Source organism: Urocitellus parryii, chromosome 4 (assembly GCF_045843805.1).
Source record: "Urocitellus parryii isolate mUroPar1 chromosome 4, mUroPar1.hap1, whole genome shotgun sequence".
Lineage (NCBI taxonomy): Eukaryota > Metazoa > Chordata > Mammalia > Rodentia > Sciuridae > Urocitellus > Urocitellus parryii.
In genome coordinates, this window is record NC_135534.1 from 68,687,956 (window position 1) to 68,714,618 (window position 26,663).

The 26,663-nt window shown below is 37.5% G+C and overlaps 1 protein-coding gene across 3 annotated transcripts in view; it reads right to left on the reverse strand.

The window, feature by feature from the left end:
- Nucleotides 1–3,073: 3,073 nt before the first annotated feature.
- Nucleotides 3,074–26,663, reverse strand: part of Nars2 (asparaginyl-tRNA synthetase 2, mitochondrial) — a 148,287-nt gene continuing 124,697 nt past the window's right edge. For 2 of the 3 annotated variants that reach the window (XM_026387292.2, XM_026387293.2), the window contains 3 exons: nt 14,335–14,432; nt 12,069–12,095; nt 8,694–10,103 (listed from right to left, as the gene is read on the reverse strand). In XM_026387292.2, the coding sequence (XP_026243077.1) occupies nt 9,959–10,103; nt 12,069–12,095; nt 14,335–14,432 (270 nt within the window). In that variant the 3' untranslated portion in view covers nt 8,694–9,958. Of the gene's footprint in view, nt 3,594–8,693; nt 10,104–12,068; nt 12,096–14,334; nt 14,433–26,663 lie in introns of those variants that run through there. The other variant, XM_077797640.1, reaches the window with a different exon arrangement.

Sequence of the window (26,663 nt, forward strand, 5' to 3'; positions counted from 1 at the left end):
CAACAACAACAACAAAACCCATCTTCCTTTGTTTAGGACACTTTGAGTATTTATTACTCAAAACTTCAAAAAGACTTAAAAGCTGCAAGTGTCTTTTCAAATAAAAATGTTTATATTAAAACATGTTTTTAGGAATGCTTACTTATGTACACATTATTCAATTCTCAATAAAGAATTGCTGAGAACCTACTAGCTCAAACGCAGCACAGAAATGCCAAGATGAATAAGACCAGTTTCTTAAGAATTTCAGGATCTTTCTGGGAAGACAAGTAGGTAGGTGGGTGTCCCAGTTGTATGTGGGCAATGCTATAATAGAGGTATGATCAAGGGAGATCAGAAAAATTATCAACCAACTCTGTGGGGACTGAAATTATATAAGTTTTTTATTTTAAAATTATTATTATTATTATTATTATTGCTGAGCAGTGGATTTAACCCAAGAACATTCTACCTCTGAGAAGATGGCAGCATAAGACTACTAGGAATAGCCCAAGGTGCCAACAAAGTAGGAGAGGAGCGAGTCTGGAAGGCATTGTCTAATCCTTGGCTTCCTCGTGTCCAAATCACATAAACACTAACATGTGAAAATATAGATGTCCTAGCTGCATTTTGGAGTGTCACCACTCTTGAAATAAAGTCCTGTAGCCTCAGACAGTGCGATTAGAGCTGTTAACATTTTAATTCTGGATGACTAAGAGGTGACAGGTGTGCAGCCTGAGAAAGTCACTCAAGACCATTCACAGCATGTGGAGACAAGCAGTACTGAGCCAGGGTGCAGGACACACCCCAAATCTACAGGCAGGACAGAAATCTATGCGGGGGAATTTATAAAATTTTCTGTTGAGGCTGCTAACCCACTGGAAAAATGTCAGTGGTAATGAAACATAAATACACAAAAGTTTCCACATGGGATTTTTTTGGTGATTGTTGATCAACCAACAGCCCACTCCTATTCTTTGAGACACATTACCCAGCCTGAGATAGTATGTAGAAAATGAAAGGCTGTTGTTGTTTTCATTAAAATAGACATGTCTGGGGGAGGGTGGAGAAAGGAAGGAAGCACCTGGACCTTTGCAGAGGAGGAACCAGAGGGGGAGAAAAACATGCAGAGAGAGGGAAACATGGGCACTGCAGTGGAGTGAGGAAAGGGAATGAAGAGAAGTGTGGTAGGCCCTGCATACTACCAGTTCCCAAGGGAATCCCTCTGCATGCTGGCTTTCCCAACCCTATCCCTAACCTGCTCAGCAGTACAGACAGCAATCAAATACAGTATCTTGTTCAAGGATCACGATGTTTGTGTAACTATTACCTGTACTTTACCATAAAAAAATATCCAAACCTCACTGTAGGTTTCTCAGTGCCGAATTAAACTGCCTACACCAGAGTTACTTGGGGTGATTGTTTACTTAAAAAATGCAAATTATGGGCTGTTCCATCCCAGATCTACTGAATCAGACCTTCTAGGACGAGAACAGGGTAATTGGAAAATTTAATAAGCTCCCCAGTGATTTTTGTCGTTGCAGTGCTAGGGATCAAATCCAGGGCCTCCCATAGGCTGGGTATAAAAGTATAGAGCCACACCTCCACCCGGATTCTTATACACAGTGAACTCTTGCCAAAGTTTGTATGAAATAAGAGTGCCTAAGATGAGGAGGCAAGTCCTACTTCTCTGTAATCCTAGAATCTAGCAGTGGGCGTGACATAGTGAGGTGTCCAATTAAAGTTCACTGATCTGAATAGAGCTAAGAGATTTAATGAGAAAGTCACTTGTGCCATTGCACAAGTAACAGCTGATTTCATTTTTCCATATTCAAATCTATGATACAGATTTTATACTGTTATATTGGCAATTTAAGTTTCTGTTAAACTTTTCAACTTTTTTTAATGGTACTGGGTATTGTACTCAGGGGCACTCTATCACTAAGCTACATTCCCAGCCCTTTTTTTTATGTTTTGAAGCCGTGTTCTGTAAAGTTGCCCAAGCTGGCTTGGAACTTGTGTGCCGTAGTCCGGCTGGGCTAAATAACTGAGAGGTGACAAGCAACTTGAAGGTTGAAGCAGGAACTACTTTATTGCGAGTGAACTGGGCAGGAACTGAGCGAGAACTCAAAGTAGCGGGCACCCGAGGTAGCAGGAGCCGCTTCTCTGCCAGACAGCAGAGGTATATATACTTAACTAATTACACACCGCTTAACTTAATTAACATCATCTAGATACAGCAGTCAGCCAATAAGGAATCCTCATCATCTTAATGGTTTGCTGGTGTTGCTTCACAAACCACTCCTCCTGGCAAAGTGCCAGGCGCCATCTTGACTTGATTTGCATCCCCAACACTTGGGACCCTCCTGCCTCAGCCTCCTGAGTTGCTTGTATTACAAGCATGTGCCACTGCGCCTAATAGCTCTCTTATTTTTAGTACCTGTAAACTATTTCATTCAACATGCTAAATATTTTCGTTCACACAGATTTTTTTTTTAATTTTTAGTTTTGAAAGGGTCTCCCTTAGGAGAACTTATACTTATAAATCCTTTCACACAATCTTTGTTGCTTCTCACAACACTCTGTAGGAGAAGCTCTATCATCATTTTGCAAATTGATATACAGATTGAGAATAAATAACTTGCCTAGGGTAATACAGCTAGGAAGTGGAATGTCAGACTTAAGCTAGGATCTTCTATGTCTAGTACCATTTCCAAGACACCAAATACTCACCACGTTTTCTGGCAGGAATATGACCTCACAACTTCCTGATGTAAAATCCTGAAATGCAGAATGCAGCAGATGAAATTTACATTTAAAAAGATAATTGGCCAGCCATATCCTAACACAACAGGAGTCAGCTCTTGCCATTTGGGATACTGCAAAGAAGATGTAGGTATTAATGGCAATTTTCAGTGTAAAGAACTTACTATGGTTTAATAATATCTTATGTTGTCTGTATATGACCCAAGCCCGTTTCTGTAATCCTCAAGTGAAGGAGTGTTTTAGTCAGCATTTTCTACCACTATGACCAAAAGACCAGACAAGAACAATTAGAGGAGGAAAATTTTATTTTGTGGTTCATGGTTTCAGAGGTCTCAGTCCATAGATGGCCAACTCCATTGCTCTGGACCCAAGGTGAGGCAGACATTATGGTGGAAGGGTGCAGTGGAGGAAAGCAGCTCAGGACTTGGTACAAGGAAGCAGAAAGAGAGAGAGCTTCCCTTAACGAGGACAAAATATAAGCCCCCAAAGCATGCCCCCAGTGAACTACCTCCTGAAGCCAAACCTCACCTGCCTATAGTTACCACCAATCCCATTTAAATGGATTGATGCATCAGTCCTCATAACCCAGTTATTTCACCTCCGCATGTCTCATACATGAGCTTTTGGGGGGACAACTCATTTAAATCCTAACAAGGGTGTTGGGATTGTTCTGGAACACTCTGAAACTGTAATTAACTTTCTTTAGCAGTTAGGAAGTGGAACAACCACCACAGGTGGTAAGGCAGATAGGAAGGAGGCACTGGAGACTTCAAAGCTCTTCTAACATCAAAACAATTACCACAGGACATTTGAGCAGCAGCCGAGTGAACAGGGGAGGAAGGCTTCACCTGCCAAAAGAAAGGACTGTTTTAAGTTTCTGTTCTCTTTTTGAGATGGGGTCTTGCTGTATTGCCTGAGACGGCCTTGAACTTTTCTCCTCCTGCCTCAGCCTCTCGAATAGAAGGCACTACAAGTGTGGGCCTGTCTAATAGGGGCATTTTAAGGACACACTGCCCAAGGAGTAACCTGAAGGGTGCAGCCTTTCAAATCAAGGACAAACTGTCCAACTAAGCAGCTGCAGAGGTTCTCTACTAGAGAAGGCTGGAAAGAAAAAAGTGCTGTTTCAACTTACTACTTTTGTATGCTATAGAGGGTAGGTCTAGTCATTTTCAGTAAAAGTTCCCAACCACTAGAGCTCTCTGAGGATGGAGAAGTTCCCTCTAAAGATGGCAAGTTCCTACTCACAAGCTCTGGGGGAAATAGAGGGGAACTGTTTATATATTATAGGTAGAGGAAGGAAAATTATTATTATTATTATTATTGGTGGTGGTGCTGGGGATCGAACCCAGGGCAGTGTGCATGCAAGGCAAGCACTCTACCAACTGAGCTGTATCCCCAGCCTGAAAATTATCTCTTTTAAGAGATAATTTTAAAACTAGAATTCTAAGAAAATAGCAAACCAGCAATTCTTGTTGAGATATCATGCAGAAAAGGTAGAGTTATGGCTGTGATTGTCTCAGGCTATGCCAAATACTGTTCTAGGTACTTGTAACATAAAAACTTTTACTATTTGGGTCCGTCAAGTTTCTTTCTTGGAGTATTATCTTGAAAACGAAAGGTCTATCACTGTGGTAAGTATGTTAATAAGTCCCATTCAAGTTCTATGTATATTTGGGTGATCCTTTAGAGAAAGGTAATTAAAAAACTGAGGCCAAAAAAATAAGACATAGTGATTAAATTCACTGCTATCTTTATTCCTAGTGTTTCACATTACTAGAATGTATATGGGCTCAATCAACATCTGTCTTCATATTCTTAAGTCCCTTTTCCCTACAAAGAATGAGGAAATTAGAGGCCAAAGTGTTATGTAATATGTCCAGTAAATGCTAGGACTTAGGATGCAAGATTCTTTGTTTATGAGAAAGTTCAATTTTCATTTTCTCTGGAGGCTGAGGGAAGGTGAATTTCACTTGTAGTCTACTTCCTCTCAATATCAGGGATTTCCATTCTTTACAAAACCTAGTCTTTATTAAACCAAATGAATTTCAACCCCACTAAAATACAAAAGAGGCCGGGAGCTGTGGCTCACTCCTGTAATCCCAGTGGCTTGGGAGGCTGATGCAAGAGGATCATCGAGTTCAAAGCCAGCCTTAGCAACTTAATGAGGTCCTAAGCAACTCAGTGAGACCCTGTCTCAAAAAAATATAAAAAAGGGCTGGGGATATAATTCAGTGGTTGAGTGCTCCTGGGTTCAACTCCCAGTACCAAAAAATAAAATAAAATACAAAAGAGCAAGGTCCATAATACATTGTCCTATGAATTAAGAAAATATGTGAAAAACACTTATAAACTGAAAAGCAATGTCCAAGTGATAGTCACATTACTAATAACAATTACAAAACAGTAAAGGTGAAGCAAAAGTTATTGAAGAGTCATGAACTACGTTAATTCAATGAGTTGCTCTGTGAATGAGTTTAGGAACCACCTAAACTTCTGGCAGCTTCTTTCCAAAGATCATCTGGAAACTACCCACCATGCTAATAATGGCTGTAGATTCACTGGACTCCAAACCAAGCTGTGTTAAGAGCTAAATGGAGCCTTTGTTGGTTAGATGGGAAATACAGGGCTCCTGGCAATGCTAGAATGAGCTGGTTCCAGGAGGGGTGTTGACCTGATCTAAAAGGACTTGGAGGGGGTACTGGGAATTGAACCCACGAGTACTTTACCACTGAGTTACATCCCTAGTCCTTTTTTTTTTTTTTTTTTTTAATTTCAGACGCTTATCCAATGTGCCTCAGTTCCTAGGCAAGACAGTTTTATTGAAGTTCTATTGAATCATTTTAGTAGAGAGTAATCAAGGTTGCATAGCACTATTTTCTTGAATGTCCTTCCTATTTTAAAATTTGGACTATAAAATGGGAAGAAATTACAATTGGATATTACTCTTACCTATTTTCCTTTTATTATACATACTTTAGATTTCAGACTGAATACAAATATTGATCAGAAGCCAAAATACCTCACACATTTCTTATCGTTTCAATCCAAGCCAATCTTTCAACTCTGCATTTTTTTGTTTGTGTCTCACCAATTACTTAAATAAATATATGAATAAATAGCAATCTAATCCAAATATGCATCTTTCATTTATAATTATCTGAAGCAAGAGATTTAAAGATGGGTAGTTAATCCATCTCACCAAATGCATCTTCCATGCCTGTTCAGTCATGCTTGAATATTCAGATTCAATTTATAGAGAATACGAATACATAACATTGTTAGAGGGAGGCTTCTGGCAGATCCTGTCTGAGAGGGACAAAAGGTCAAACAGTTCTTTTGCCGACCTGTGGCGAAGGCTCTGGGTTTGGTCAGAGGGTAAGAGTTGTCTAGATCTGGAATGGATCATTCATACAACTAGGTTCTTGTCAGACCAAAAAACATGACAACACAACTTCCCGCTAGGCAAGAGACCAGATGGAAAGTTACGACAAAATGTGAAATGGGGATGGGAATTAATGGCGGAGAAAACATTTCTAAGATTTGAAATGTAATCTTACCTGGATTGCTGGGGTTACCATCTTGGGGTAATGCCTGGAAATCTTGGGAAAACAGAATCCTATTGGAAACTGGTCACCCAAGTGAAAAACTAATTTACCTTCAAATAATCATGAAGCACTAATATAAACAGTCCTTGATTAAACCCACAGTTTATATGAAGACTTATACAGAGCTCTTTACATTTAGAACTTAGATATTCATAATTAGCTGATGAGTGGACACTTGAAATTTTTCCTATTATGTTGCCTGCAACAGTTTCATTTTGATCATCTTTGTCTGACATCAGTTCTGCCCCCCCACCCCGAAATTATTGGTGAAATAGAAGTACTGAGGCTTGCTATAGGTGGCAAGTTTTGGCTTTAACTAGATAACTTTAAGTTGATCACTGTGTGATCAACTGTCAAGGCAAAGAATGAATGAATACACATGAAGTTTTTGGAAATACTGAAGGCTTCATTAGGGGTAAGCCATAATATATTGATGTCTTGAGAAGGATCTTTTCCCATCCCACATCCATTGAACACGTTTAAGTCTATTGTTCAATTTTCATTGATTTAACTTAATTATACATTTTCAGAGACTGTGCATGCACTACTATGTGGGATTGTATGTGGTCTAAAGGTTAGACTCTAAATCAATTATTTTTAGGGACTATGTACAGCATAGATTCATAGAACATTAAGAAATAGAAGGGTCCTTAGAGATTATATACTTCAAAATTATAGTGAAAATGAAAGAATTGGAGGTCACGAGGATTATTTCACTTGGCTAAGGCTTCAATACTAAACTAATGGTGGTGCAAAGACTAGAACCTAGGGGTTTGTCTAACTCAGCATTCTTCCCACCACTTTATTTTAGATGCTCAGAAGTTTACAATTCTGTCTGGTTTCTCAAAAGTCATGGAAGGTGACTCCTAATGGCCTTAGAAACTATAGTGCCTCCAGCTGCCTAGTCCATGAATGCTGTGAACCTTGCTCCATAAAATTAACAGTATCAAGTAAGAATTAAATCTCAAATCAATACTGGCTGATGTTGCAAATGTTTTAAAATGTTTTCTGCATTTTATCCTCTAGGCTTAAAGCTAAATACTGTTTTTTTACAGAGATGTCTTCTCTGGCACTTATCTATGCTTTTCCTGTTTTTTTTTTTTAATATAACTTTCTAGCATACATTTTGAAATAATACATTTATTTACTTATTATGTATCTTCTCCAATACATTCTAAATTCAATGAAGACAGGTCATTTCTGTTTTGTTAATAACTGTTTATCTGGCACCTAGTACAGCCTTGGCATATAAAATAAGCTCAAATATATTTTTTGAATAAACAAATGAATTTCTCTCTATAATTATGGTTAAGGCAAGCCTTAGGGAAACCCTAATTATCCTTTTATTCTTTCCTTAACTGGGTATGTGAGCCCAGGGAATTAAAGTTCCAGGGAAGTTGATTTTGCTGAGACTTTTAGCTCAGCAAAATCTACCAATTAGATTCAGAAATGGAATGAACAATTTTGTAGGATGCTGAGTTCTGTCAAGAAGATGCAGAAACCACCAGTTGCCTAGGTACATATAGGTACCTGCATTAGGCAGGTCAATCTCGACAATCTCAAGTGTCTTCGCACCCTAAGGTTTTGAAATTTGTTTCTTTTCAACTGATTTTGAATTGGGTTAAGAAAAATTACATACACAAACTCATTAAGAAATAATCTAAGTTATCTAATGAGATTTAGAAAATTCATTATTCAGGCACGCATGCCCTTTTACAATTACTTAGTACATAAACATTCTACTGAACATACAGTTTGCTATAGGTCCATAAAAATGCAACTCAAAGAAGACTAAAAGACTAACACAAGAGTCTTAAAAATGTCTGTGCAGCTTTTTCTTCGGTGTGTATGTGTGTGTGTAGCCCAGGCTCTCCCACATGCTAGGAAAGTGCTCTCTACTCCTGAGCTACACTCCCAGTTCTCAAATCAGTTTTAAACACCCCCCCCCCACACACACACTTTCATGTGATTACTGTATCAACTCTGTGAAGAAAATTATGCCTAAGCATATACAGAATAAGTGGCTTATTTAAAGAACTAGAATTGTCAGGTTTCAAACTCCCAAATTAATGCTTGTCTCATATAGGCCAGGCCAGTTTTTTGACTCCAAGAATTACCTATCCTTTAGGTTTAGCAAAATTTCTATTCCAATCCTGGATATAAGAGATCTTTCTTCCAAACTTTACTGGGAAAGGATCAAGAGGAATTTAAGAATAAAATTTTTGATAGGGTATTAACTATAAGAAAGTTATAAACATCTAATCAGAATGGTGATAAAATATTTTAATACAATATCAAATAATTTAATGCAATATCTCTTTAAAGATTAAGTTAATAAACAATTAATAACAAGGGATTGAAGCCAGGGGTACTTACCCACTGAGACATATCACTAGCCCTTTTTTAAAATTTTGAGACAGGGTCTCACTAAGTTGCTTAAGGCCTTACTAAATTGCTGAGGCTGTTTTGAATTTGTAATCCTCCTGCCTCACTCTCCTGAACAGCTGAGATTACAGGCATGGGCCACCATACCTGGCAAGATCAAATTTATTAGATGTGATTTTTTTTCTACCCAACCCAATGAAAGAAAATTTTAATTCAGAATAGCAAGTTTGTTAAATAAGTGAATCCCCCGAAAAGCACAGAGAACAATATAGGCATTTATCACAGATTAAACAGCAAGGGAGAAAAGATCCAACATTTTATTTTTAGCTGCTAGTTGTTTCTCAAAAGTCACACAGGGAAGTAATCTACTGATTACAGTTAAAGTAAAATATGCTCTCATCTTAGAGTTTGAAAAGAACTTTGAGACCATCTAGTTCAATTTCTTCCCCCATTTTTTTTTGGGGGGGGGGTACTAGGGATTGAACTCAGGGGCATTCAACCACTGAGCCACATCCCCAGCCCATTTTGTATTTTATTTAGAGACAGGGTCTCACTTGAGTTGTTCAGTGCCTCGCCCTTGCTGAAACTGGCTTTGTGATCTGCCAGCCTCCTGAGGTGCTGGGATTACAGGCTTGTGCCACCACGCCTGTCTTCTTCCTTTCTTCTTTTATTTACTTTTAAGACAGGGTCTCACTGTATTGATCAGTCTGGCTTCAAGTGATCTTCCTGACTCAGCATCCAGGTGACTTGCTTTTTTCTTAATTGAGGTAATGGATTTGAAAGTTCACTTGCTGTAATTAACCCTTCTTGGGTGTGCTTGTGTTTCCAGGAAATGCTCTCAGCTTTCTAAGAAAATCATGATCATTTCTGTTTTTTTTTACGTTTTGTACCTTATGGCAGAATAATTATATATTTATTTTTCCAGTACTGAGGATTAAATCTGAGGGTGCTCTACTACTGAGCTACATTTCCAGCCCCCTCCCCATCTTTTAAAATTTTGAGACAGGGTCTCACAAAGTTGCCAAGACTGGACTCAAACTTGTGGTCCTCCTGCCTCTGTCTCCCAAGTAGCTGGGATTACAGGAGTGTGGCACTGTGCCAACCCAGAATAATTATATATTGAAATCCACATTTCTAAAGTTCAAACATGTATTCTCTGCTTGCATATTTGTTCAAGTATTGTGCCTCTGCCCTAGGGTACTTTTCCTTAACTAAATTTTCAGCTATAAAAGACATGAATGAGTAAATCTTGGAAAAGGGATAACATCTTTGATATTTTCAACTCCTAAGATGCACTGTAGGTAGCGTTCAAATCCCATCCCAAATCCTCCATGTGGCACAGATCCAAACCGACGAAGGTCCAAATACCTGTTTTTAAAAACAAAGAATTTTTATCTATAAACACTATATGAAATCAAATGTTATGATTACAATTTTGTTTCAAAAGTATTTTGCAACCATTTGTTATTGTCCACATCATTGTGGTAGACCAGACCGGTCTTTCCCCTCCACAGAGATAACAGAAACAGAGAAGTTAAAGTGATCTATCTATACAAGTTTACCCAGACAGGCAGCAGTAGTTCCTGTTGTGTAGTTGTGGATTTTGGTCACCTGTTTTCCTTTTTCTTGTTAAATTACTTATGTACTTACATACAAAATACTTGCCTCATGAGGCTGCAGGAAATTTATAATAGCTTTACTAGTTTTCTTAAAAATATATTTCTCTTCCATATCTTGTTATGTTGCTAATGATCTTTGTTCCTCCCTGTCATCCAAATCATATTGTTCAATACATGCAGGAGAATGAAGAGTTTTACCTGACATATAACAGAAAGATATGCCCTTGATTAGACTGTATGCTATATCAGAGGCAGGCACTAGTCTTAATCAGTCTTTTATCTTCAGAGAATGTTCTAGAGTAAATGCTTACTACATGAAGATTGTTTAAAGGAACAAAAGTATATTCTTGAGGGCTTCAGTAAGAAGAAACTTCTAAGCTGGGTGCAGTGGTGCCTGCCTGTAATCCCTGTGACTTGTGAGGTTTAAGGCAGGAAGACTGCAAATTCAAGACTAGCCGTGGCAAATCAGTGGGGCCCTATGAAATTTAGCAAGACCCTGTCTCAAAATAAAAAATACAAAGAACTAGGGATGTGGCTCAATGGTTAAGTGTCCCTGGGTTCAATCCCCAGTAAGCCCCCCCCTGCCCCCCAAAAAAAGAAAGAAAAAGAAACTTCTAGTTCTTTGCTTCAGGCCCAGTGAAGACACCCCAAATCATTTTTCTGGTTGGCTAGACAGCCTCAGATAGCCATACGTTAGCATGTTCTATTCCCACTTACAACTGCATGGCTAAAAAATGGTACAAATATGACTGAAATGCAAATTTCAATATACCAGTATGGAAAAAGTTATTTTATGAAGAGAAGAAAAGACAGACTACAAATATTATTATTATTGGTGGGAAAACTGAGCTATATAATATGAATTAAACTAAGTTTATTGTTTCCTGAATGATCTGTAAAATCAATTCCACAATAAAACTTAAGCAGCACAGCTGATAGCCATTTGTCTCCTTAAGAATAAAGACTATCATCTATTTTCCACTATCAATAATAATGGCTGGATGTATTGATATTTTAAGAAGATTAAAACTTACATCTCTAAAATAAAAGATGAATTGTAACTAGATGAGTTTAATCAGGTGAAAGAACAATATGCCAGAGGTTATTTAGCATAAACTCCAGATTGGTAAGAACTATAAGGAATAAAGGAAAGAAACACAGTCTGAGTAATTAAAATGTTTGATAGCTGAATTCATTTTAAGTTTACAAGGCACAGAGACAGGGTATCCTCTGATTTATGAAAAAAAAATGAGATGAAAAGCATACCAAACTTTGTCATGAATACCTTTAGGACCTGATGGCTCTTAGAAGTCCAGTAATAGTTTCAGATGTCTCTAAATTTCTCATACATTGATATCTAACCACTGACACGAATGTCTGCAAACTGCAATCAGCAGAGAGATTCAGTTTATTACATTTTTCTTGCCTTTGCATTAATAGATAAAAAATTCAATTCTATGAAAAAAGTTTGCCAATGTATATATGTATATATGTCTGATTATTATTATATTGATTCTAGGGTAACCAGATATAGAAGAGATGCTACAAAATTTGAGGGATTAGTTACAGATTTTATTTGCACAAGGCACAAAAAATAGGAAATGACTACACTCTGAGTTCCCTGTTCAGGGTCATGGGAATACAAATAAAAACTCTTCTATGTAATGCTCAGCTCAGTGGCTAGAGTAAGAATCATTAAGGGTCTCATTCTTACCATTGGTAGGCTTCTGTGAGTCCTGATCTATAAAAGGAAAATAACAGAATTGTTTTAGGCAATGGGAGTAAATATACATAAATGTATTATTGTCAAATATTTATCCTGAGTTGTATATAAAGAGCTCTTTGTAAAGAAGTAAACAACAAAGCCTGTGCTGTCTATACAACAGAGTCAAGAAGCTGAAACTTTATAGTAAGTTAATCAACAGCCCAAGGTATTATTCAATAAGGGTACAGACAACAGGTGCTATAGAATGAAAATAGAACCCCAAAGAAGGGATTCATCTGAGATGAACTTCTTATTCCGTGTCATAATTAGGCCAATTCTGGTGGCACATGTCTGTAATCCCAGAGACTGAGACAGGAAGATCTTAAGTTTGAGGCCAACATGGGCAACTTAGCAAGACCCTGTCTCAGAATAAAAAATAAAAAGGGCTGGGGATGTGACTCAGTGGTAGAGTGCCCCTGTGTTCAATTCTGCTTACTGTAAACAAAACAAAATGACATGACACTAAAATAACTAGTTAAGGTGTCTGGCAGACCTGAATGAACAAAGGACACATGGACAAAACCTTCATTCTCATTATTAAAGCAATAACAATAATTCTGAGGCTGCCTTCATAATATTGTTTCAATTTGTTTCTTGTTTAACTTGAGAAAAATGGATAACATTTTAAGTTCTTTGTGCTCATTAAAGTTGATCTTAGATCATTAAAAAGGTGTTTGGCACCACAGGGTATCTGAGTGATGAGAATGCTGAAAAATTTAATATACAAAAGTATAGAAAATAAGAACAGCAGCCACAGACAGATCCCTGATATAGGGAAACATCGCTACTTCATTAGGAAGGATAAATTTGGACAGTATCAAATATTAGGTAAACATTTAATGTTATGAGGAAAGGTTTCCTGAAGGAAGGAAGCAAGCAAAAAAAACAGACCAATTAATCTTTCAACAGATGAGGTTTCTTGCCACGTGAGTTTTATTGTGCTTTAAAAAAATAACTCACGAGATTGGGGTTGTGCCTCAGTGGCAGAGCACTCGCCTCGAACGGGAAAGACCCTGGGTTCAATCCTCAGCACCTCATAAAAATAAATAAAATAAAGGTATTGTGTCCAACTACAACTAAAAAGTAAATATTAAAAAAACCTCAGTGAACATTCAAATACTTTCCATCTAAAAATATGACCTTCACTTCAATTCTACAACTTTCCCAGGACTTTCTAATGCTTTAGTAGGAGTAAGGAGGGCACAGGTAATAAAGGGTCTTCTCAGAACCTATTTACCCCACTTCTGTTGGAACCTAACATAGCAGAGCAGTTCAGAAGACAGGAATCAGAGAACTGCACTGCCCAAGAGATTTACACCTTGGGATCTTGGAAAAGCATCAACTTTTAAAGCATTTCTCCATTTGGAAAAGAGGTCGTAGAGGTCGTACAAATGGCTAATTCAATAGGATATTTTCAAACAATTAAGGCTTTCCAGGTTGTGAAGAAACCTAGTAGTATCTGGAAAGAAGGATTTAGCATACAGACATGGAAAAGTCTTTTCTTTCTTTCTTTCTTTTTTTTTTTTTTTTAAGGTTAGCAGAGCAAAGTAGAAATCATGGAAAACAGAGGTTTATAACCTTGGTTAGTTTAGGAAGTCACTGTGGTTTGTTGGCAGACCATGCATATACAGGAGTGGTAGTTCAATTAGAAATATGATTCCCTACTTCCCATCTCTAAAACATTTTCTAAGTGTTTATGGAGCCCTTTCCCAGGTCTCCAATAGCAGTTTAAAATAAAGTTATTCAAATAGCTAAATCAAGATCCATATAGAGGAGACAACCTGAGGAGGGAAATCTGCTTATTCCAAGTGCTAGCTTTGCAGATATTTTTAGTAATTTTCTTTTTCCATCTTTATCCTTTTCCTGGTTTGATCTGTCTTTATGTTCCCGAGGGAGTCTGCCATTCATAACTAAAAATACATAAAAAGGGAAAAGAAAAATGTAGGACAAGCTTTGAGGGAGAAACATCCCTCTTCCTTTCATTAATTTTTAAAAAGGCTACTTTCCACACCTATGTACAGGCAAACACTGCTGTGGGCTTGTTTGGTCTTTAAGACAGTGAAGCTCAGAAAGGTTAGAAACACCTTGCTTAAGACAATAGAATCTGAGATCCAGGTCTGTAGGTCCCATGTGTGTTTCTGGTACTTTCTGTAACTATCTTTGGGTAACTCTATCCCAGTTTCTGACATGTGCTTCTTTTAGGTCAGAATAATACCTGGCCAGCTGTTGCTTTAAGAAGTGATACCGTTCCTCCCTGAGGCTGCCTCCAAAGAGCTCTCCAACTCCAGGAACAAGAAGATCAACAGCAGCTACCTAAACAGGAAAAATAGTCACAATCAGCATTACATTTTCAGGTGGTTCCAGCAACAGCTACTCAAGCAAGTGAAATGTGTTTTTAGATAACCTTATAACTGGCTATTTTACTGCTTACCAGTGTCTTATTTACATCTGTCCACATTTCTGTCATAAATATAAAATGTTTAATATTATCTTTAGAATAATACTATAGAAGAGCCAGGCATGCATGCCTGTAATCCCTGTGGCTTGGGAGGCAAAGATAGGAAGACCGTTAGTTCAAAGCCAGGCTCAGCAAAAAGCGAGGTGCTAAGCAACTTCGTGAGACCCTGTCTCTAAATAAAATACAAAATAGGTCTGGGGATGTGATTCAGAGGTCAATGCCTCTGAGTTCAACCCCCAGTTCTCCCAAAAATAAAATAAAATAAAATAGGGCTGGGATTTGGCTCAGGCTCAGTGGTTAAGTACCCCTGGTTTGAAACCCCTGTACCACAAAACAAAACAATGTTACACAAGTTGCAGGTGGTCAGTTTTTCTTCTCCCCTCCTGTCAAGAGTGTATTTTCTTCAAAAATGTGCTGTTCACTATAAAAATTAAAAAGTTTTAAAGTTACAAATAATTTAAAAAATCAGTTATCAGGGTGGGGATATAGCTCAATAGGTACAGTGCTTGCCTAGCATGCACAAGGCCCTAGGTTCAATCCCCAGCACCACCACCAAAAAAAAAAAAAAAGCTGTTCTGTTGCATTAGGCTGGGGCTGTAGCTCAGTGGCAGAGCGCTTGCCTAATATGTGTGAGGAGGCACTGGGTTCAATCCTTAGCACCAAATAAAGGCATGCTGTCTATCTACAAGTATTTAAAAAAAAAAAAAAAAAAAAAAGCTTTGGGCTAGGGTTGTAGCTCAGTGGTAGAGCACTCGCCTATCGCATGTGAGACCCTGGGTTTGATCCTCAGCACCACATAAAAATAAATAAATAAAAACAAAGGTATTGTGTGCAACTAAAAGAAGTAAATATTAAAAAAAAATCAGTTATCACTATGAAGAAGCAACTGCATTTTGGCTACTTCCTTTCAGGATTTTTTTCTTTATACATTTAAGAAGAATAAGATAGAGACCAAATTACATTTAAAAACTCACCATTCTAATTGCTTTGCCAATATTATAAAATGAATATTTTCTCTATGTCAAGAAAAATACATTTAATGTTACATAGCTATATAGTTTAATGGTTTAGAAATATCACAGTTTACTTAAACTGCTATGTACGTGTGTGTACATATTTGTTTTCTCATAAATAGTGTGTCAATAAAGAATTTTCTTCTTTTTTTTTCTCTTTTTGGTGCTGGGGACTAAAATCAAGGCCAAGTACACACACTCCACCACTGAGATATATACCTCTAGTCCCTACAATGAAGACATTTCTTTTATTTTGTGGTACTGATGATTAAACCAAGGAGTATTTCACTCATGAATCCAGCCCTCTTTTTCTTACACTTTATTTTAAGACAGGATCTCATTAAGTTGCCCATAAATCTTGCAATCTTCCTGCTTCAGCCTCCCAAGTCACTGGGAATATAGGTATGTGCCACCATGCCTGGTAAGAGATTTCTTTAATTTGTAGTATTTCATTAGGTCATAGTAAGTTTTCATTATCAATCAAAGAAGTACAAATTAAAATAATGATATACTATTTTGGAGTGTCTTAGCAAAGATAAAACAATATAAATTATATAGATAATGGATGAATGATGATAAATTATATAGAGAATGGATGAATCAGTACCCTCATGCATTTGATATAACCTTTTCTGGTTAGCAACTTGGCAACAGATAATCAAAAGCCTTAAAAATGTAATATGCTTTGAGTCAGCAATAGCAATTCTAGGAACTGGTCTTAATAAAATAATCAGAGATGAATAAAAAGATTTCTGCACAGGGTGTTTATTACAGCATTACTTATAATAATAAAAAATTAATGTGTACACCAACAGGAGACTATTAGATAAATTTTAGGCATGGATACAAAAAAAGACCGATATGTATATAATATGATTTAATTGTGTTGCCCCTGTGATACAGTGGGATTGTAGTATTGTGGGATTTCGGGCTGGGATTTGGCTCAGCAGTAGAGTACTCACCTAGCATGTGCGAGGCCCTGGGTTCAATCCTCAGCACCACATAAAAATAAATAAGTAAAATAAAGGTATTGTGCCCAACTACAACTAAAAAATAAATATTAAAAAAAAAGTTCCTTTCCTTCTTTTTTTTGGTATTAGGGAATAAACCCAGGGGTACTTAACTACTGTGCCATATCTCCATTTTATTTAGAAACAGGGTCTTGCTAAGTTGCTTAGGGCCTCACTAAATTGCTGACCTAGCTTTGAACTTGCAATCATTCTGCCTCAGCCTCCTGAGTAGATTACAGGTGTGCACCATTGTGCCCAACTTCAAAACAAACTTTTTTTTTCTTTTTAAATTTTTTTTTTAGTTGTAGACAGACAAATACCTTTACTTTATTTATTTATCTTATGTGTGCTGAGGATTGAACCCAGTGCCTCACATGTGTGAGGCAAGTGCTCCACAACCCCAGCCCCTCAAAAAAACTTTTGGTAAAGAAAAACGACAACTTGATATTTTAGTTTGTATTTCCTTAGTTACCAGAAACATTTAATGTTTTAGAATGTTAGTTTGGTATGTGTATTACTTTGTGACTTATCAATTCTTCGGGGGCTTTTGAGAGTCCAAGAATCTGAAGGTGTAACACTAAGGTTTAGTACAACAAATGAGATTAGGAATCCATAAAATATTCCATTCTTTAAATGTCACAGATACTGTAATTTCTTTTTTTAAACTTGTCACACTTTACCATTAGACCACACCCCACTTTGATTTCAGAACTGTTGACTGAGATACTTTACAGACATTTGAGATTAATAAAGAATCATTCTAGAATATGCTCCCAATGATGTATACCTCATCCTCATTACTATCATTAAAGAGAAAACGTCAGGTATGATTCTCATCGTGAGGCTGAATTACAGGGAGAGAGAACAAAGATTCATCAATGGTTCCTACTCTTACTAAATCTCTTGCCTCTCAATGAGGTGTTGAGGACTAAGAGTATAAAAAGGTCCTTGCTCTGCTGCAGCACTGCCTGTTGATATTGGGCAATAATTCCATTAACCTGGGTATCTACATGATCATCCAGGTTGTTAAAATTTGGGTTTAGTGACTGAGACATGATAAACATGTAATTAAATCGAACCAACACTGTGGATAGGTAGACAAGAGAGCATGACTAATGTGATACAGTTCTCATGGGCTGTACACTTAATATGATTAGTCTCTACTAGGACCCTCCAATTTGGTTTTTTTTTTTTTTTTTTTTTTTTGGTACTAGGGTTTGAACTCAGGGGCACTTGACCACTGAGCCACAACCGTAGTCAAATTTTGTATTTTATTTAGAGACAGGGTCTCAGTGAGTTGGTTAGCACCTTGATTTTGTTGAGGCTGGCTTTGAACTGGTGATCTTCCTGCGGCTGCTGGGATTATAGGCATGTACCACTGCACCAGGCCAAAGGGAGTTTTTATGAACACAGAAAGACTGGCATCTTTATTTCCTAATATTTTGCTTTGAGACATGGATAAATAAAAGGCCAATGGCTACATGGCTAAATAAGAGGCCAACGACCACTGATGAAGTGAAGAATGACAGTTGTTCTGCTTTTTCTGCGTAGTCCTTCAGCATCAAACAAGAGAACCCTTTCTTGCTTGGTCTTGCTGAGAATATAACTAAGACAAACAAAAACTCCTCTGGGATCTTAGTACTTCTGGCAGAAAATTAGGCTATTCTCGACCTTAGTTTTTTTTTTTTTAATATTTATTTATTTTTTCTTAGTTCTCGGCGGACACAACATCTTCGTTTGTATGTGGTGCTGAGGATCGAACCCGGGCCGAACCTGGGCCGCACGCACGCTAGGCGAGCGCGCTACCACTTGAGCCACATCCCCAGCCCCTCGACCTTAGTTTTTTAAATGCTATTTTTAAAGAAGTTTAAAAGACATCTATTTTTCTTTGATTATAAACCTCTTTTAACATTTGGGTTTATGGGATAATTCACTGTGTATCTATACTGGTTTTATAGCTTTCTGTCTGGTTTTTATTTATTTGGAATATTTGCAACTAGAGTAGAACTGGAAACTTCTGAACCTTTTGCGTTAGTACCAAAATCTTATGCCCTGGTATGATTGATACTCATAAATATTTTTAAAAAATTTTTAAATTAAGTTGTAGACAGACACAATATCTTTATTTGTTCATTTTTATGTGGTGCTGAGGATCGAACCCAGGGCCTAATGCATGCAAGGCAAGTATTCTACCACTGAGCTACAACCCCAGCCTGACCTATACATAATTAAAAAAAAATTTCTTCCTATCATGCTTTCCTGATTACTAGGGTACATAACTAGTTATATCCAACTATTTCTGCTTTGGCTATTTTAAAATTAAGGTGACAGTTGCTGTATTAGTCAGCATAGGCTAGGTTATACTGTCATCATACAAAATCTCCAAAGTGCCAGGTGCAGTGGCACATGCCTATAATCTCAGTGACTTGGAAGGATCACAAGTTTCAGGCTAACCTCAGCAACTTAGTCGGATCCCATCTCAAAAAATAAAAAAGGACTGGGGATATAGCTCAGTGGTAAAGTGCCCCTGGGTTCAATTACCTATTCCAAAACAAACAAAATAAAACCCAAACCAAAAAACAAAACAACTCCCTCCCCACTGAAAAACAAAACAAAACAAATAATAAAAACCACTCTAAAGCTTACATGAGTTTCTCAATCTCAGCATTAATAACATTTTTGGCTACACACTCCTTTGTTGTGAAGACCTGAACCATGCACTGTGAGATTCTATCCCCCACCCCCAGTACTGGGGATTGAACCCAGGGGTACCTATCACTGAGCTACATTCTCAGCCCTTATTATTTATTTGGGTACCAGGAATTGAAATCAGGGACACTTAACCATTGAGCCACATCCCCAGACCTATTTTGTATTTTATTTAGAGACAGAGTCTCACTGAGTTGCTTAGCCCGTCTCTTTTGCTAAGGCTGGCTTTGAACTCCTGATCCTCCTGCCTCAATCTCCAGAGCTGCTGGAATTACAGGTGGGCACCACTGCACCCAGCTAGCCCTTTTATTTTTTGAGTCAAGGTCTAAGTTGCCCAAGCTGACCTCAAACTTGTGATCCTCCTGCCTTGGCCTCCTGAGTAGCTGGGATTGCAGGTATGAGCCACTGTGTCTGGCCCACTGTGGGATACTTAACAATATAACTGGTCTCTATTTACAAGATGCCAGTTGCACTATTCTGAGAACTAAAGTGTCTCCAGGCATTGCTAAATGTCCTCTGAGGCTAGGAAGAGGAAGACATAATAATTCCTGATTAAGAATCACTAGTTTTGGGGGCTGGGGATGTGGCTCAAGCAGTAGCGCGCTCGCCTGGCATGCATGCGGCCCGGGTTCGATCCTCAGCACCACATACAAATAAAGATGTCGTGTCTGCCAAAAACTAAAAAATAAATATTAACATTCTCTCTCTCTCTCTCAAAAAAAAAAAAAAAAAGAAAAGAATCAATAGTTTACAACAATGAACTTTTTTTTTTTTTTTTTTTTAACCTTTCCATCCTGGCCTGAAGCTGACAAAATAGCCTCTTTCTGAAGTCTTGTGGCAGACATAAAAAAGAGCAGGGAAGACTTTATGCCTTTATGCTATAAGCATTCGTCTAGAAGTAATGTACAATTGTCACTTTGGCTCATCATGCAGCAGGGCAAGCTCATGTCAACAGGGCACGGAAGTATAATCTTGGAGGCACAAGTAGAAACTATCTGTGTACAGCAAAAGAGTTAGCCATGTTGCTCTTTCCTCATTTACTTGGATCCTTTTACTTCTACTGTCCCAGCAAATTCTTCTTTATCCCTTAGAATTAAGACCAGAATGTCAGTTTATCTATTTTCTTTCACATCGTCTTGGAGATACTTATTAGTTTGAAGTAACTTATCAAAGTGAATATTTAAGTTGAATAAAAATTTTAGAAGACAAAAGTTCCATATCACTATTGTAGCTTTACTTGACACTAATTTTGTGGTATGTAAGAGAAACACATTTATCATCTATGTCCTTCTTCTAGATGGTCAGAAAATTCTGAAGTGGGTAAAAAAAAAAATTGGGGGGGCGGATCAGGGATTGAATCCAGGGGCACTTAACCACTGAGCAACATCTCCAGCCCCTTTTGTTTTTTATTTTGAGACAGTCTCACTAAGTTGCTTAGGCTGGCTTTGAACTTGTGGTTCTCCTGCCTCAGCTTTCTAAATTACCTGGACTATAGCCATGCACCACCATGCCTAACTCAAGTGGAGGAAATTCTATGTTTCCATGACTTAGTGAAGTTGCTTCCTCTTTATACATACATTTGTACCTTTTAATTAAGGCATTCCTTTATAGTGCCTCAAAGTTCTATGACCAAACACTAATATTTTTCTTTGAGCAAGTTGAGATTTACTTGTGGGGCAAAAAATGCACAAAGGCCTTGTTCTCCTCTCTTCTTCTAATATATGATTCTTCTTTCCTCATTTACTTAAGTTTACTTTCCCTCAACCATATTCTAATACTTTTTGCTCTTCCAATCTATCTAGAAGCCTCCACTTTCTGAGACCTTTTATATATTTCTCAACTACAAATAAAGACACAGTTTGTATATACAGAGATTCATCTTCTTCTGGTATTATATAAAAAAATACTTCTTTCTCTAAAGATTATTAGAATGATCCCCTCAGATTTCCATATCTTTCAGTTAGGACTGAGATTCCAAGTAGGATTCTTCTGCCTGTATCTCCTCCTGATATCTACTACCTGTTTCTCCAAGGGCTTGAGCAGAGATAAAAGGCACATACACAAGATATAAGTATACACAAAATGCAAAATGTGGAGGGAGTCATACAAATTTCTTGGAGAAGTAATAAGAAAAAACTGGATGTGGTTTGCCAAGTGTTTGGGAGGCTGGATGAATACAAAATGGTTGGCAATAAGCAAGCTGGCTTGGCTACTTGCTGGGGATTACAATTTGCCTTTATGGGCTGGCAGTTCTGAGGTTTAAGTGAGGCTGATACTGATCAGGCAGTGCAGATGGGAGGAATTAATTCTGATGAGATAAAGTAGGAAAGGTTCATGGATGAATAAAAGTGTTGCAGTAGACATTAGATTTTATCATAACTAACCAGAAACCATGATTCATAGTTATGCTATTAAGTGCCACTAGAAATGTACAGATAAAGTATGATGAATAATCATACAGATCATAGCCACTATCAAAAAATACTGATACTGATTGACTACTCATGATTCTTCTAGGTGATTTTAGTGTGCTTAGAGAATTAGCCACCTGCAAAGGTGACTCTAAAACTGGACTACTGTTAGCATTCCTTTTCTGCCCAGTCGGTTGTTGTATACCACTCTTAGGGCAAGTCTTAAGCCAGTCAGAGCACCATCTTTCCTCTGGGGCATGAAGCTGCAAGTGTCCGAAACTTCCTTTAGGAAATATACATATATAAGCATATGTCTACATTCCTGTTTAAAAGCAAAGTAACTCAATCTTCCTATGTTAGTCTTTAATGAGGTTTCTGGAACTTTATTACATCACACCCCCAAATCAGCCACAACCTTGAATTTTTAAATGTTCTTCTGAATTAAAGACCATCCATACTTTATGAAAAAATATAGGATTCCTTCAGTGGTAAAGCACTTTATGAAACCCCTGGGTTCAACCCCCAGTACCAAAAAAGAAAGAAAAATATAGGATTCAAAGGGAACAGAAGGTAAAATCAGAAAATATGAATAGTATAGCTGTGGGTCTGGTGGTTACTGGGAATAATAAGCTATAAGGAACAGGAACCAGAGCAAGCTCTGTCATCAGAGAATTCAGCAGCTGCATAGTGAAATGCCTTCTTAATTTAAAGATGACCAAATCTGAGCACTTTTGCAACTAAAAATCTCTAATGTTTTTCTATGCTCCTTGGGAGACTTGAAATAAATGGAAGGACATTGGCTTTGCTATTCTTTCACTCTCCCCAGGTAGTAAAATGTTCCCCTAATTTCCCCTACCTTAAACAAAACCTGTTTCACTTTGGCTACATCTTTCAGGCCCAGGATGCTTCTTGGCACATCCTCCTCCTTGGGTGTGAGTTTTGATTCTGCTTAAGTCACACAGCTGCAGTGACATGCTGTCTAGAAATAGTTTCTGTTGGTATTCAATCTGAACAAACCCTGGTTTCTATTTATGATACTCCCTTCTGACTCTGACTCTTTGAATCCAATCAATGTACCAAAAATAAAACTCAGATCTTGAATTAAAACAATAATAACAACAAATAGGCTACATAGAAAAAAGACCTTTTTGATACATAACCTCTTTTATGCTAAGTCAAAGGCAGGAAAAAGTGTCATGTCCTTTCCACTGCTATTTCTCTTTCCACCAACCTGAGCACTTACAAATATTGATGAAAACACAACTGGATGCCTCCTTATTCAGTTTCCCATAGGCTACTACTCACGATGGAGTAACATTACATTTAATTATCAAAAGAAAAAGAATATTAAATAAACCAAAGGAAACACATTTGTGGTCTCAGACTCTATGAACTTTTCTCTACCTTCTGATATAGACATTATTTTCCCTCTGAAAACAACTGGGTACAATGAGGAAAGAACCTTCAGATGCCACAGTGAGAAGATGAAGATGGGCTGTAGGTAGCAATGACTGAAGATGGACTTGGGCAGGCATAATGGAGAGTCAATTGTATTACTTCTGTGGCCTGAAAGAGGCAAACATTTTATAATGTGCAAAACTGCAAAGAATTAATGGCTTCAAAGGAACAGAATTCTCACCTTGCCCCTAGACACATACTCCCTTCTCCTCAGGGCCAAGGTAATTGCACATTTCCTTCTTCCTTAGAGAGTTCTAAATTCCAAGTGAGCCAGCAGAAAAAAATTAGCTGGGGCCACAAACTCACATGAGTTCTTCCCCTTGAGAGAATAAACATTGTTGTAAATAGCACCACTCTTAGAATCAAAGTCTGACCTCTGGGAGTCACCTATGATTCCTTCCTGTAGTACTTTTTTTCTACTTCCAGTTTATTTCAGAGTCCACTGATTCACTGATTACTTCTTGAAAATATCTTTATTTATTTATTTTATTTATTTATTTATTTTTAAAAGCTTTCTTTTTTAAAAAAATATTTTTGCAGTTGTAGATGGACACAATACCTTTATTTTGTTTGTTATTGTATTTTGGTGCCAGGGAGCAAACTCAGTACATCACACGTGCTAGGCAAGTGCTTTACCACTGAGCCACAACCCAGGCCCGAAATATCTTTTTTTAGTTTCACTTCTTTCTCCATTTTCATTGTCATCACTATCTTAGTCTAAGATCTTATCTTTCCTTTTCCATATTCTAAGAGTCCCCTCCTTCCTCAATCTCTCCTGTGTACCACTTGTTAGCTTCATCTTATCATCTTGCCATCAAGAAAAAGGAAATACAATGCCTTTCTACTGTGCTGGATGGATCCTAGGCTATACGAAACATTCTAACCCCTCCATAATTCGTTCCCTCTTGTCTAGACATCTTTATCACAAAATTTCACTCTCTAATATTTTTATAGTTTTAATTTGCAAAACAATTTTATAAACATTGTTCATCTTACCTCCACAACAAGCCTGTGATGAGAAAAGGATAGTAGTCCCTTCCAAAGTAAACGTCTTAATACATTAAGTTATTTACACGTACATTATAAAAATAAAGTGTACAAAGCATAAAAATAACAAGTATATATTCTATCGACTTTTATGAAATGAACACACTATGAATCATCACCTACATCAAGAAAGAACACGATGACTATCACGCTAAGGGAATAAAGCCAGTCCCAAAAAGCCAAAGGTCGAATATTTTTGCTGATATGTGGAAGCTAACCCACAATAAGGGGGGAAAGGGAAGAACAGATATTTTGTAGATTAGACAAAGGGGAATGAAGAGAAGGGAGAGGAGGATAGGAAAAGGAAAGGCAATGGAATGAATCTGAAACAATTTTCCTATGTACATACATGAATACACCACTGTGAATCCCACCATCGTGTACATCAATTAGAATGGGTTTCTAATCAGTACAAGATACATTCCATGCTTGTATAGTAATATCAAAATGAACTTTATTGTCATGTATAATTAAAAAGAACAATAATTTTTTTAACCAATTAAAGCAATTTAAAAAAAAGAAAAAAAGATGAGCTTCCAAAAAAGTCTTTCTCATGCTCTTTCAGTTACTGCATCTACCAAAAGTAACTTCTTTCCTGTCTAATATCATCATAGGGTGATATTGCTGATTTTTCAACTTTCTGTAAATAGGATCATACAGTGTATACTGTTTGTTTAGCTTCTTTTACCGAAAGTTATATTTGTGACATTTGTCATGTGGATACATGTAGCAATAGTTTATTGACAAGGGTCTTCCTCACTGCATCTGTTGGTTTGAGACTTAGCTATTTTGATGCAGATCAGCCTCAACCCAGGGAAATTCATTAGGTACCTCGTGGTTGAGTGTTTGCTCTCACTGCTGTATTCCATCATATAAATATGCCATAAGTGAGTTATTTATTCTACTCCTGATAGTACACACTCTTTGGAGTAGGGCTATAAAACTGTATGTATTTTGGTGAACAAAGGTGTACCAAAACTAAAACTCAGATCCTTTGAATTAAACAACAACAACAACAACAACAAATAGGCTAGATAGGAACAAGATCTTTTTGATACATTTGGAAGGGAATACTATCCTTTTCTCATCACATAACCTCTTTTATGCTAAGTGAAAAGCAGGAAAACATGTCATGTCCTTTCCTCTGCTACTTCTCTTTCCCCCAACCTGAGCATTTACAAATATTGATGAAAACACAACTGGATGCCTTCTTACTCAGTTTCTCACAGGCTACTACTCACAGTGGAACAATTATAGGTCCACATTTCAACAGGAGAGAAACTGCTGAATCATAGAATATGCAAAAATTCAGCTTTAATAGTTCTGTGATTTGGGGCTGGGGTTGTGGCTCAGAAGAAAAGTGCTGGCCTAGCATGCATGAGGCACTGAGTTCGATCCCCAGCACCACATAAAAATTAGATAAAGGTATTGTGTCTACCTACAACTAAAGAATAAATGTTTTTTAAAAAAATAGTTCTATGATTTCAACATGGTTTGTGTCCTCCAAGGGTCCACTGTGATTAAAGGCTTGGTCCCCTGATGCTTCTGAAAGGTGGTGGAACCTTTGAGAGGTGGGGCTCAGTGGGAGGTCCTAAGGGTTATTAAGGGAATGAGGTATTTCTTGTGAGATCTCTTTGGTACCTTGTGAGAGGTTAGTGTAAAGCCTGGCCCCACCTGTGCTTTCTGTTTATGTTCTAGTTCATATATGTACTCCCACCATGATGTGCCACACCATGTAGCACTACAGGCCAAACCAATGAGGCTACCTGATCTTGGACTCTACACCTTCAAAATTGTAAGTTAAATAAACATTTTCTCTTTATAAGAGAGCTACCTCACCATTTCATTGCAGTAATACAAAACTGATTAATAATGGCTACTGCCAAAGAGTTTCCAAAGTGATTGGACCAATTTATACTTCTACCAGCAGTGTATGAAAGTTTTATCTTCTAACACTGTTACAAACAATTGGAACCATAGGCTATTTTATTTTAGCCATTCTAACTGGTAAGTAGTGGCACCTTTCTATGGTTTTAATTTGCTCTTCCTTGTCAACAAATGAGACTAGGAATACGATCCCTTGAGAATACTGCAACTAAGAAAGATTAAGTGGTGGACAAATGAGCAAAACCTAAATTTCCTGGCTGTAACCTACTGCTTTTCTTGCTCCTCCAAACAATATTCCAAAAATATCAGTGTTCTGGCAAGGCCATCAAACATGTCACATCCCTGACTCTCCATCTCAGCTCCAACAGTTACTAGCTCTGTGACTGTGCACAAGTGACTACAGCACAGTGCTAAGAAGTAAAGGCCTCTTCTGTAAGAAAGGGATTAAAGGCACATGGTATACGCTCAACAAATGTTAAATTTTCCTTTTTCAAATGCTTCAATACTATACTTGTCAGATAATAAGTACTCTCTAACATGCTGATTGGAAT